We start from the raw sequence: 12,148 nt of genomic DNA, 5'->3' as shown, positions 1-12,148 counted from the left end.
CACAAGATAATGCTGTGCTTTTTATTTAATTTGTAATGTGTCATGGTAATGATAAATAAAAAACGCTTCAAATATAATAAGTGTGTAATTGCCTGAAATTACTCTCTCCAGAAAACAGCAGGAATTAATCTTGCCCCACTGTTTTTAGGCTTATACATCCAAAGCTACAGTAGGTATGGAGATCTCTTTAAAAATATAAAGTGACCAGGTACAGTTGCAGCAGGAGGGCAGTTGAAACTTAGAGCTGTCAATGCCCTGTATTTACACAGCAGAACTTCAAGTCCCAAGATCGAATCAGGAGGGTCCGGCATTGGAATGGTTGGTCATCCACGTCATGTGACGTGGGGGGCAGGTTATTTAACCATACTTCACTATGATGGTCAGCTGTGGGTTTGTGGAAGGCTGGGAACAGAAATTGGAGCATAGAAGTGCATTATAACAATGGATTTTTCCACACTGCCCACCACATAGACCCACAGCAACCTATTGTTGTGCATGGTGGTCACCCATTCAAGCACCAGCCAGGAACAATCATAGATGAGATCGGGCACATTCTCCGAGTTGGTCCATAAGCAACAATTTCAGAACTTTCATACCCGAGCAAAACATACGCGAGTAAGCTTTTCTCATTGAAGTTCAACGAGGGGAACTTTGATTACTCTGGTGCTTTTTTTCTTTTGGTATATAAAGTTTACGCAGTCAGAGCTTCAGAAGTAAGCGCTGGTGACAGGCACGGGAGCAGAAGAACACAAGCCGAGGGGCCTCCTGGCCTCTGCCACCATGGTCCAGTAGCACCACCTGAGTGGCGATGCACCGCAGGTCCAGCGGCAGAGACGTGGCCACGAAGCTGTCGAGCATAAAAGTACCGCAGCCTTCGCACGGCTCGGCCGCGTCGAGCCATCGGCAAAGTTCAGCCGGCACCGAAGCTGGACAGTAGGGCAGCCTTAGGAGGAGAAACACAGGATAGCACGTTTATTATGAGTGGGCACTGAGACATTCATATAGTTGCAATACGTACATCCCTCCACTAACCACCTATCCAATCATGGATTGACCAAGGATAATGTTTTCCAGTGGGCCACAAAATTAGAATGTGCTTGTAGCAACCATATAACTCTGTCCAACGAAATTCTCAATTGAAACCTCAACTTCACTTGATTTAAGATGCAGCAAGCATGCAGTGTAGCGATCCAACTCCAGAATCTGCTAGTCATCCTGCGGTCCGGCCAGTCCCAGCCCAGAAATGTCGCGAGTCTCCGGGGTTACCTGCACGCTTTCGCCACTCGTGCCGCCAGCTCGGCCAGTGTCGGAGGCAGCAGTAGCCGCACAGCGACGAGGTCGTGGGGTCGCGGCTGCTCCAGCGGGTTCCCGTGCAGGTCCAGCACGTCGAGGCGCAGGCGCGCGAACCCGCCAGGCAGCCGTGCAATGGTGTTCCGCGCTGCCGACAGGGACCTCAGCCGGCCGGTGTTAGGCCGGCCCAGCCCGCGCCACAGCGCCGTCAGCCGGTTGTCGTCCAGGCGGAGGTACGCGAGCTCACTAAGGCGGCCGAAGTTGTGCGGCAGCGAGCGCAGGCAGTTGCGCGAGAGGTCAAGCAGGCGCAGCGACCGGCGAAGCGCCGAGTCGTCGGAGCAGAGTGCAGAGGGGAACGCCTCCAGGCGGTTGTCGGCGAGGATGAGCTCGGCCAGGCAGCCGAGCGAGGAGAGCGCTGCCGTCAGCTCTCGCACGTGGTTGTGGCTCAGGTCGAGGCGGCACAGGTGGCGCAGGCTCAGCATGCGGCTGTCCACGCGCGACAGGCGGCAGTTGGAAACCTGGTGGTGAGAAGCGGGCAGGGAGAGGGGTGGATGGGGGGGGGGGCGTGCAGCTGCTTTGTCAATAGAACTGAAAATCACGAAGGTTTTGCATCGGCAGTGGTGCGCAAGCATGAGTAACAAACTAAACTTTTTATTTCATCAGGTAAGGCCCGATGAGCTTATATAGCTCTTTTTCAGAAGCAACCTGCCCTCAAATGATAGCTCAACAAAGTGGCTTATGTGGAAATTTATAGCAGCCAAACACTCTAAACGCATGTTTCTCAATGTGGAGGGAAAAACCGGTGGACCTGGAGAAAAATCCACGCGACCACGGGGAGAACATTCAAACTCCAAATATACAGGCATCAGGGTTGGGATCGAACCCACGACCTGTATCGCAGGTGAGGTAGTTAACACCTCACCGATTCGATATTGGCCATGCGAGTTGTTGCCTGGCAACCAAGCCCCTCCGGGCTGTGGGCCCTGTTGCAGTTGCACTGCCTGCACACTGGACAACAATGTCACCAAGCTTGGCCTTTTCACAGATACGTGGCCAGTATACGACAGATATCTCCATCTATAAATCGGTCAATCTCCCCAACCTCTGAGGCTTTCACTCAGAAATGGATAATCATGGCTGATGAGGATAATTATGGGGAGTGGTGTAATATATACACATATAGATATAACATGTCCACACAGAGCTTTACAATTTTAATAATTATGCTGGCAGTAGTATTACAAGGAAAGGCTCAAAAGTACAAATTCCCTACTGTAGTTTACGATTGTAAAACAAAATGTATATATTTGAGAACCCAGTTTAACACGCAACTTGGTCTGTGAGTGTTGGTTTATATACGAATATATAGGTCGAAGTGTATGGTGTCAATGTAAGTCACTGGTGTCCAGACTCAACTATAAATATTGGAGAATCACGTTAATAAAAACTTAATCTATATTGGTCTATGGGTCTCTTTGTGAAGCTATAGGTTTATGTATAATCCTATGGGTATCTAAGCGAGTTCCTACGTAAGTTATAGATGACTGGGCTGAGACCATCAACTCACTGCACCCGGCAACCTGGTTTATCCGTTGTCGGGGCAGCTGAAACTCCGATTCAAATCCCGGAATCTTAGCGGTGCCAGGCTCAACACCATGACAAAACCCTCACCGACCAAGCGACCTAGCCCACTGCAGCAGAAAACCGACAAGGGAACATTTGCAAGCAATGTGGGGGGGGGGCTGGGGCTGGGGTGGCACCTGCAGCCTCTGGAGGGAGCTGGGGAAGCCGGCGACGAGTGGGTAATTGGCACGGGAAAGTACAGTCATGTGCTCGCGCGGCTTCTCAACGTCCGAGGAGCGGGCAGGAGCCAGCGAAGAGATATGCATCGAGGAGACGTTGTGGTCCTGGTGCGCCAGCCGCAGTGCCGACAGGAAACCCTTGAGCCCCACTGTGCTTGCCTGCGTGTGCGCACACCACCCACCAATCGTTTTGTTGTTAACGCAAACGGGGGGCCAGTTATGTGTTTGAAAGCTCGCAAACAGTTCCCTTAACACAAAGCTCCGTTAATGTTAGCTAGTTTTTTTTGTTCACTCCGGCTAATATGACAAAGGGAGTACGTAGTTTAATAAGAGGTATACACGAGGCACTAGGGTGGAGTGCTGGCCCAGTGGTTAGCGCACTGCACTGAGCCGAGAGACCCGAGTTGGATTCCAAAAAATTATTACGAATGTCCCCATTTGGCTACCCTAAATTACCCTAATTCAGATTAAAGTCCCAACAAGCACTCCATCGTCAAGCATTCACATTTACATCCCTTTCGTGTGGATCATGGGGGTAAGTTTACCATACTGATCAGTGTGGTTTAATAGAGACAAGAAGCAAACACGAGAGCTTAGAAATACTGTACAACAATGGAGGTTGCTGCACTGTCCTCTGCTATCCACCCAATAGCCCCACAGCAGCCTACAACAAATTGGTGGTCACTTATCTGATCACTATCCATATTCAATTGGGTTTATACATAGCAATCATCCCCCCAGGTTACTCTTGCAAATGAGACTGTTATGGTCTCTTGAGGTGTCACCAGCAAAATAAACTGGAAAACTCAAAATGTACATCGCTTCCGTAACTGGAGGAGATTGGGCAGACTCCGGGTGATTTGGTTAGAGGCTTATCATTAACGCAGCGCCTATTTTTCAATCGATGATAGGTACCTTGCTGAGGCACAAGTCAACCGGGGGCTCCTTAAGCCGCACGGTGGCTTTTCCTTCATCGACAAACTTCGTGAAGAGCTGCTCGATATTCCCTTTGAGCTGCAGCGGAAGAGGGAGCAAAAAAAATATCAACAAGGCAAACGCGACACCGTAGCACCACTGTCCAGTAGTGTAGAATATACACAACTAAAAATGAGTGTCTGACTGGCTGTCGTAAATCTTGCAACCCCTAGGGTCATAACCACCAGGCGCATGTCTGTAGGCTATGACGCACTATCGTTAATTTTCGGACAATCGTTACCGGAAACTAACTTGCAGGGAGTACCCTAAATATCTCAACTTGTTGTGTTAACGATTAATGGTTTGTGCTTGTACACTCATGAAAATGCAGTCGCCCTATATTTTAAGTGACCGTTTAAAGAACTTGATACTGTAATCACAATATGGACCAATAATTAGGGTTTTTGGAATTTCTAAACACTCAGGATGGTGTGATATCCATTTACACTGCCGTGTTAAATACACTTGCATTACCGTTTAAATTTTTTTTTACCATGCAATTATCCAATTGCATTTCTGCAATGAAACTGTGTGGCAATTAACATATGGCCAGGGTTAGTTAGTTGTTTTACCGGTAGTTGTGCTTGTAAATATCGTGCCCTTAAATTACCCAAAAAGCCTTCCCAGTAGCAACTCTTTTGGGAGTATCATAAACTGTAAAATTCATCCTATTCCGTTCAAGTGTTTGGTAAGTGGGCAGAAACCAGAGTAACCCAGAGAAAATACATGCATTCGAGGGGCATACACACCACCACACCGACTCAATCCACAGATCGTTCCAAGCTATTGGGGCCCCATGACTGCATTATTATCTCCAGCCCCGGGGCATGCAACACATGTTTAGCGTATCAATGGGCCAGCCCGTGCCTTGTATCTGGAGCCGGCTTTGTCCTTGCTGCTGCAGACCATGAGCCATAGCTGACCGTGCGCGTTCTTGCCGTCCTTATCTCCACCATCGCCGCCGCCGCCACGGGCTCCGATGGTCAGGACCGACCAGATCCCGCGTCCGCGACCTCTCAGTCCACACGATGGCAGCAGACGGCTCGAGGTCTCCACGTCGCATTGCAGCCGCATCCCGACCGCCTGTGTCTTCCCAGCCGCTACAGAGGCACAAAGAGGCAGACAAATATCATGCATTCACTCGCATGGATCCTGTAACAACTTCCCAGCGTGCGTTTGTTCCATTTAATTCGTGGTACGGAAGCCGACAGGTATAGGCGTTGGGGCTAAACACGTTTATAAATTGGCCTTTTTGGTACAGATGTGTCTCCAGCATGTGGGCATCACTGTGATCAATATAGCCAGTTTCTATAGAGCAAGTCCGTAATAGCAGGGTATAAAGTTGTGCTTATACTGTACTGTTATTAGGGACTTGCCCTTACACTACGAGTAGAAGCACAACCTAATAATATAAAGTCGTGTTTAGACTTGTACTATGTTTTGCCACAAGTATGTGTGATTAATGCACAATTGATGTCTTGTAATCGGCATCTATTTGGTGTTTTAACATCTTATTTCCAGAAAGGGTAAAGCTTATTGTTACATCAATTCTCATTATTTTTGTACTGCCAAAAATGTTACATAGACACCCAAGTGGCACGATTGCGTCACGGCGGCAGCTTTCAAAGTGGCGCTGAGCTAGAAGCTACGCGCGCCTCTCGAGTTACTGTTGTACGTGTCCGTGTTGTTATTATTACGATTAAAGACACTTCACTTTGGTAGACGCGTGGCTTTCATTACCGTGTGCGCGGCTATGCAGTAGAATCTCGGCACCAGGTCCTCCGGCAGTGTCCCTGAAAGAAAGAAAAAAGCCCCCGCAAGCCGTATTTGTACTTTACAATACGTTTACGAAACATATCCGGCAGTACTTTGACAACAAACCCGCGCTGACCACGGTTAAGTATGATCAGAGCACTCCATGCCCACTCCCCCGTTTACCGAAACGGCGTGTGGAGGACCTTCACCCAGAACTGGTTTCATATCAGGGGCTGAATATTACAAATATCGGGTCGCATTAGAACGCGTAGTCTGGACGTGAACGCGCCTGACAAACGATCTCAACAAGTATACTCGCTCATCGTCTTAGTTTCCAACAGTGAATCGCACACCGCGGCGGTTAAGACATCGAGGCAATAAGCCGCTTTTATTAATCTCCTTCGTTTATAGAACGAAACGGCAATGAAGACACATACCAGACGCGCACAAAAAAGTGCTTTCCCGCCAAATTTCGGACGCAGACTGTAACGCCGCGCGGTTTAGACCAATCGCGAAGCGCGTTGTATCGCGTCGACGGAGCAGTAACGAGCTTTCTCATTGGTCGAACTACGCTTACTACGTCACGCGTCTAAGTTGCTGGGGTTGGGGGAGGGGCGTTAGTTGTCGCTCTCGACCAATGGGGAGCGCCTAACTGGCGCGTGATCGCACGCAACCGACCAATGAGAGGGTGACATAAGGGGGCGTGATCAGAGCGTGCGAGCCAATCAACGAGCGCCTCTTCGCAGCTGTTGAAAGCGCGTGAACTTTGAACAGCTGGGGACTTGGGCCCCCTTTGTTGATGATGCTGATCGCAAAAGTTGCTGTTCGCTCCGTGTTGCTACAAATTACAAACGTGCGCATACCTTTATATTAAGTTCGCTTGCTTGCTTAGGACCGTGCAAATCTTTCGGTCGTTTTTTTAACCCACTTCCCGTGATCCAATCGAGCTGACATTTTGCACACAGACTCGTTGTGCGTGACAATTAATGTTCGTGCAAATTTTTTTCCAAATTTTACACTTTTTAGGACAAAAATATTATATTTATTTACCAATTGCTTAATGGTGCAATGCAATCATCTGACCCATAGGTGGCAGCCATCTCAAGCCAGAGGACGAGAGGACTCTAGCCGCCACGCATATAAAGGATTTATAGTGAAAAACTTTGTTTTTACCGGTTATACTTATTACCCTTTAAACTGGTATAAAACTGACACATTTATACAAGGCATCATAAATTTCGATTTAAAGCTTTCGTGACTGCAGGGATTCATCTTCTTGGTTCTTTGGGTAAAGTCACGTAGAAGGGAAGTAATAAAATAATAAAAATAAAACATAATAAAATAATTCTCGGACGGCTGCTTGCGTTGTGGCCGAAACGTCGTGAGAATTATTTTATTATGTTTTATTTATTATTATTATTTTATTACTTCCCATCTACGTGACTTTACCGAAAGAACCAAGAAGACAAGGCATCATGTTTGCAATAACCACAACACAAGCAATCAAAATGCAAACAAAAAGAAACAACTCTGATGATGATAATGATATGCACTGTTCTTGAAGTTGATTGGTCCACACCCGAGACAGCTTTTCTTAGAGCCTAGTCTCACATGGTGTTGGACCAAATGACGCCAAAAGACGTACAACTCAAAAACAGCGCACTATCAGAGTATTGAGAGCTCGGGGTAAGCATTTACACAAATCGTCTGGTGATACTGCGTTGCCTTGTATAAAGGTGTCAGTTTTGTACCAGTTTAAAGGGTAAAAACCGACTACTATATTTTGCCACTGGTAAAGGAGGTCTCATAGTGCGCATACCTGTCAACCCATACACGGGTTTGCCGTATGTTGTACGGGGAAATTGAAGATTTAGATTCAAACGGCGTACGGGCAACACATTTTTGTCAATTTGTGTTTATCCCCTTGCGATGGGAATTTGTAGGATGAACGTTGAGATTTATAAAGGGCACGGGGTGATCAATAAAGTCTGAATTGAACTGTAATAAGGTAGGCACTGATACGGGGTAGGGAGTTATGTGTGTGCATTGCATAATGATTTACAACAACAGCCGCAATTATCCGTTCAAGTGGCGGCCACGTCACCGCGACGCTTGTGCCAGGCTAGGTGCACTTTGAGGCCAACGTGAAGTGTTGTCGAAGACTCGCTGGCAGGAAGGTCACGGGACAGACCCAGGTGCTATGGGTTCGCTGACTGAGATCGACTGGACATATGTGAAAAATAACTTTATAGCTCATCGGATTTCTCCACTATAAATACATATTCTGGTTCTGAGATGCCATGCAGATGCATCGTTCCTTTGTTCTAAGAAAAAAATCGTCTGGTGATACTGCGTTGGCCAGTGGTACACAAACAACAACAAAACTCATTCGTCAACAACATTCCCTCGAAATGAAAAGAAAACACCGTGCCGTCATGGGCGAAGTCCGTTCTAAGTCATTTGCAATTATAGTTCAGCTCTTGATATATTGAGGGGTTTTTTGTATTCCAAATTCGGAAAAAATGTATCAAATTATTTTGGTTTTCCGACCCCTGTTCAGAGTAGAAGAAGTCACATCGCCCATCACGTCCTTGTAGTAGTAACACCGTGCTCCCAGCAGAGGGAGAAACTGATCCAATTTCAATTTCTGACACTTGCGACAAACTAAACCACAAACTTTTTATTTATTTGACCAGGTAAGGCCCACTGGGCTTGTATACCTCTATTTCAGAAGCGACCTGGTTATCACAAATGATAACTCAACGAGGCGGCTTATCAAGTGGACATTTCTAGCAGCCAAATACTCTAAACGCGTGTTTCGAAATGTGAATGTCGACGGAAAAACCGGGAGGACCCGGAGAACAATCCACGGGGAGAATATGCAAACTCCAAATATACAGGCGTCAGAGGTGGGGATTGAACCCACGACCTGCTGTATACCAGGCGAGGTAGTTAACATCAGATGTTATATCTGCCATTCCCTGTGTAAGTCGTGGTGATGAAGCATACTGTAATTCCCCCTCCTAGATTTTAGAAGCAGAGAATTTTGCTCCCCCAATTACCTGGAAAAAGTTTGCCTCTTGTAAAAGAAGGGCTCTCAGATAATATTTAGTTTTCAGCCCTTTGATGAAAGATTCCACCCAGGACCTTTATCTGAATGAGAATATGTAGGGAGGAATCCGATGAGCTACGAAGCTCATTTTTACAGATTTCCAGTAGGGGTGGGTCAGAAAGTTATTATAGCAAACAAAAAAACCGATAGAAGTGCAAAATAAAAAAAATGGTAAGCAAGTCACCAAAATTAAATAATGCATAACTAATTATATAAGTAAAATTAGCTTGGGCAAGTCAGCAAACACAACAACAACAACAGTCCCAGACCACACCAAGACAACGCCACACAGCAGTAGTCCCTCAATAAAATGGCTCGCCACTGATTGTTGGCCGTGTCCGATGATTTTTCGTTTGCATTTCTCTACAATTATAGCATTGAAAAGAAAAATGCAAACGTGCTTGAGCAGGACACGTCTCCAGGAGGGACGATAGCCGCTGGTCGAGACGAACGACGGATTGGAAGCCAAAGAACACGCGCACTCGAGATGACGACCGTCGCAGAGATGGAGCCCATGCCATCATCGGATTATGTCCACGTGCTAGGTCAACCAAAATCACAAGAGGAGTCCAATTTTTGTTCCAATTCGGTAAAAAAAACATCACTCAATATTTCAAGAGCCGCAATGTACTGTGGTGGTGAATACGAGACGGTGTGGTACTTAATAAAACACATTCCTGCGGAGGGAGCTGGTAGGAACGTTGGGTTGCTCGGTCAATGGCCAGGGTCAACGGCGGCGTGGTGTATTCCGCAAATATGTCCGACTGTGAGGGCGGGCACAAGCCGGCGTGAGTAGGTTAAACGTTGAGTTTTATAAGGGCACTACGGGGTGAACAGCCCCTCCCCACCCAGCTCCACCCCTCCCACCCTCCACCCAGCCCCACCCCTCCCACCCCCCACCCAGCCCCACCCTCCCCACCAAGCCCCTCCCCACCCTCCCCACCCAGCCCCTCCCCACCAGCCCCTCCCCACCCGCCCCACCCAGCCCCTCCCTGCATGACGAACGGACGGACACAATAATCCCCTGTGGGCTGGTGGAACCATGTGGTTGCTACCAGTATCATGGTCACGAAGCAGTCGCTTAAAGAGCCGGGCTTTGGAGCCGCAAGTTGGTTGACCCCTGTGCTAGATGGATTGTTGGAGCACACGGCTACCAGAAATGACGACGCCACGGAGAGGCCTTCACCCAGCAGTGGATAGATCATGGCTCATTTATCAAGTGTGATTTGTAACTTTTATCCCTGTGTATCGACAGTTCGATGTTAATGTGCCATTTTATTGACGGGACTACGGCTGTGTGGTGTTATTTTACTGTGGTCTGGGATTGTTTTGTTGTTTTTGCTGCCTTGTCCAAGCATTCATATAATTAATGTATTAACGTAGATATTATTTATTTATATTTGGTGACTTGCTTACCATTCTCTCAAATTGGCACTCATATCGGGTATTGTTTGCTGTTGTAACTTGCTAACCCGCCCATACTGGATATTTGTAAAAAAACACAACAAAGAGCTTCACAACTCATCGGATTCCTCCCGCAGTCTAAATATTCTGATTCTCATGGCTGCTGCTGATGTTGTTCTTGTGAAGATGCTCTTCCTGAGCTATATTGTGCCTGTGAGCAAGGCACATTGCCATCTGGCCTCTTAAGCCATGACGTAGATCTCTGCACACCTGGGTGTTTTAAATGGCATTGGCAAAACGAGGTTCTCATTAAGGAACATCCCATTAAGAGTATGGGTCCCATTAAGAGTTGGCCTATCTAAATATCATTGAACGTTTTGCTAATTGGGCTAAAAAGGGAATGTGTAATGACACAACGATCTTCGTTTTTCTCTCCGCTGCAAGGCAGGGTTGGCGATTCCTCCAGGGATTACGTGTGAAATGCTCGCTAACACGATGATGGCGCGGAGAAAGTACAGCAAGTAGCAGGGCCATCTGTAGTCGGGGTGCGGGGCCAGGGGAAAATTCCACTGTGTGTCCCCCACCCCCCGATGCATTCAAACTAAACCAGAAGTATGACATCTGACTTTAAACAGCGCAGTGTGTGTTGCAGCGGGCATTACGCACCTGCAAAATAATCATTTCCGAGTTTGTCCAATAGACGTGCTCCATGCCACTGTCAGTGCAATACGAACTTCGATATGATCAACAGCAGAGCACGAGCTCGTGTCACACACAACCAGCAGTGGATTCCTCCATCCATCCATCGGTGTCATCTCAGGGTGCCGAGGTCGCCTGGCTAACGTGTGCCAGCACTTCCTCTCCGCACGAGTGGTCAGGATGTTCCCCGTGTTGAGCTGCTTCCACTTCTTAATGCCATATTACCACATCCGCCTTTGTCTTCCTGTCGCTATTCTGCCTTCGATGTTCCCAATTTGGAGGCGTGGTGGCAGGAAAGCTTCCATCACAACACGGCAATGGAGCACGCGTAACCTAGCAAATGTGACCGGCCCAGAGTGCGCCTGTGTGAACCACGGGCTGACAATTAAAGGGAACTCAGAAGTAGTTCTATGGTATCCGCTTTCAGGCTTACTTCGAACGTGAAAGTTGCACTGCTCTGGGAGAGTTCCGAACGGATACTTTGTCTCAAGGGAAGAAACCAATAGTATACAATCAGGATAAAGTTGAGTGGAAAGACAAAGAAAACAAAAGTGATCAGAACCCTCAACCAGCCACGCCAAGTTTGTCCATATCTTGGAAAAGGGAACATGTTTCCACCATCTCGACCACCTTTGTCCAAACGCAGCAAACCTGACGGAGAAGCTCAATTCATTAATTCTACTAGACAGAGAAACAGACCGTCTGTTAAGCATTGACAATGCATTTCATCATCGTTATTATTGTTTGGATGGGTGGACGGTGGATGGGTAAGAGAGAGAGATGCAGGATATTGAGGTTTGACGCACACTGTGCTTTTAGCGGTTTCCATGACAAGTCCTGACATTACGATGTCAAAACTACAGGTCCACCTGCCCGCAGTAAATTAGCTTGCACAGCACATGCATGACTGCAATTTAAATCGGTTGACCTTATTAGTGCTCTGCACATTGGAGTTGGACATTGGGACAGTGACAGGCCACTGCCCTTCTTGCGTAACCATGAGCCCGTATTGCGTATTATGTAAAATGTCAAGTCATATGGCACACACCGTAGGTTAATGCCTCATTTAGGTGATTACGTATGTCTGTGTGTTTTTGGGCTATAAGATTTC

At 47.4% G+C, this 12,148-nt stretch overlaps 1 protein-coding gene across 3 annotated transcripts; it reads right to left on the bottom strand.

The window, feature by feature from the left end:
• Positions 1-7: 7 nt before the first annotated feature.
• Positions 8-6,325, bottom strand: LRR1 (leucine rich repeat protein 1). 3 transcript variants are annotated; one of them, XM_061568738.1, is made up of 7 exons: positions 6,260-6,325; positions 5,808-5,860; positions 4,935-5,167; positions 4,008-4,106; positions 3,051-3,251; positions 1,267-1,808; positions 8-943 (listed from the first exon to the last, which is right to left on the bottom strand). In XM_061568738.1, exons 3-7 carry the CDS (start codon positions 5,139-5,141, stop codon positions 700-702), a joined length of 1,293 nt encoding a protein of 430 aa, XP_061424722.1. In that variant the 5' UTR covers positions 5,142-5,167; positions 5,808-5,860; positions 6,260-6,325; the 3' UTR covers positions 8-699. The 3 variants fall into 3 exon arrangements, with proteins under 3 accessions (XP_061424722.1, XP_061424720.1, XP_061424721.1); XM_061568736.1 differs by lacking the exon at positions 6,260-6,325 and adding an exon at positions 6,006-6,250; XM_061568737.1 differs by lacking the exon at positions 6,260-6,325 and adding an exon at positions 6,006-6,250 and having other exon boundaries at positions 4,991-5,167.
• Positions 6,326-12,148: the final 5,823 nt, after the last annotated feature.

This window comes from Lethenteron reissneri, chromosome 41 (assembly GCF_015708825.2).
Source record: "Lethenteron reissneri isolate LAM-NWPU_2019-01 chromosome 41, ASM1570882v1, whole genome shotgun sequence".
Taxonomy (NCBI): Eukaryota; Metazoa; Chordata; class Hyperoartia; order Petromyzontiformes; family Petromyzontidae; genus Lethenteron; species Lethenteron reissneri.
The sequence above is the reverse complement of the archived record's forward strand: the minus strand, read 5'-3'. Positions and strand labels throughout refer to the sequence as shown.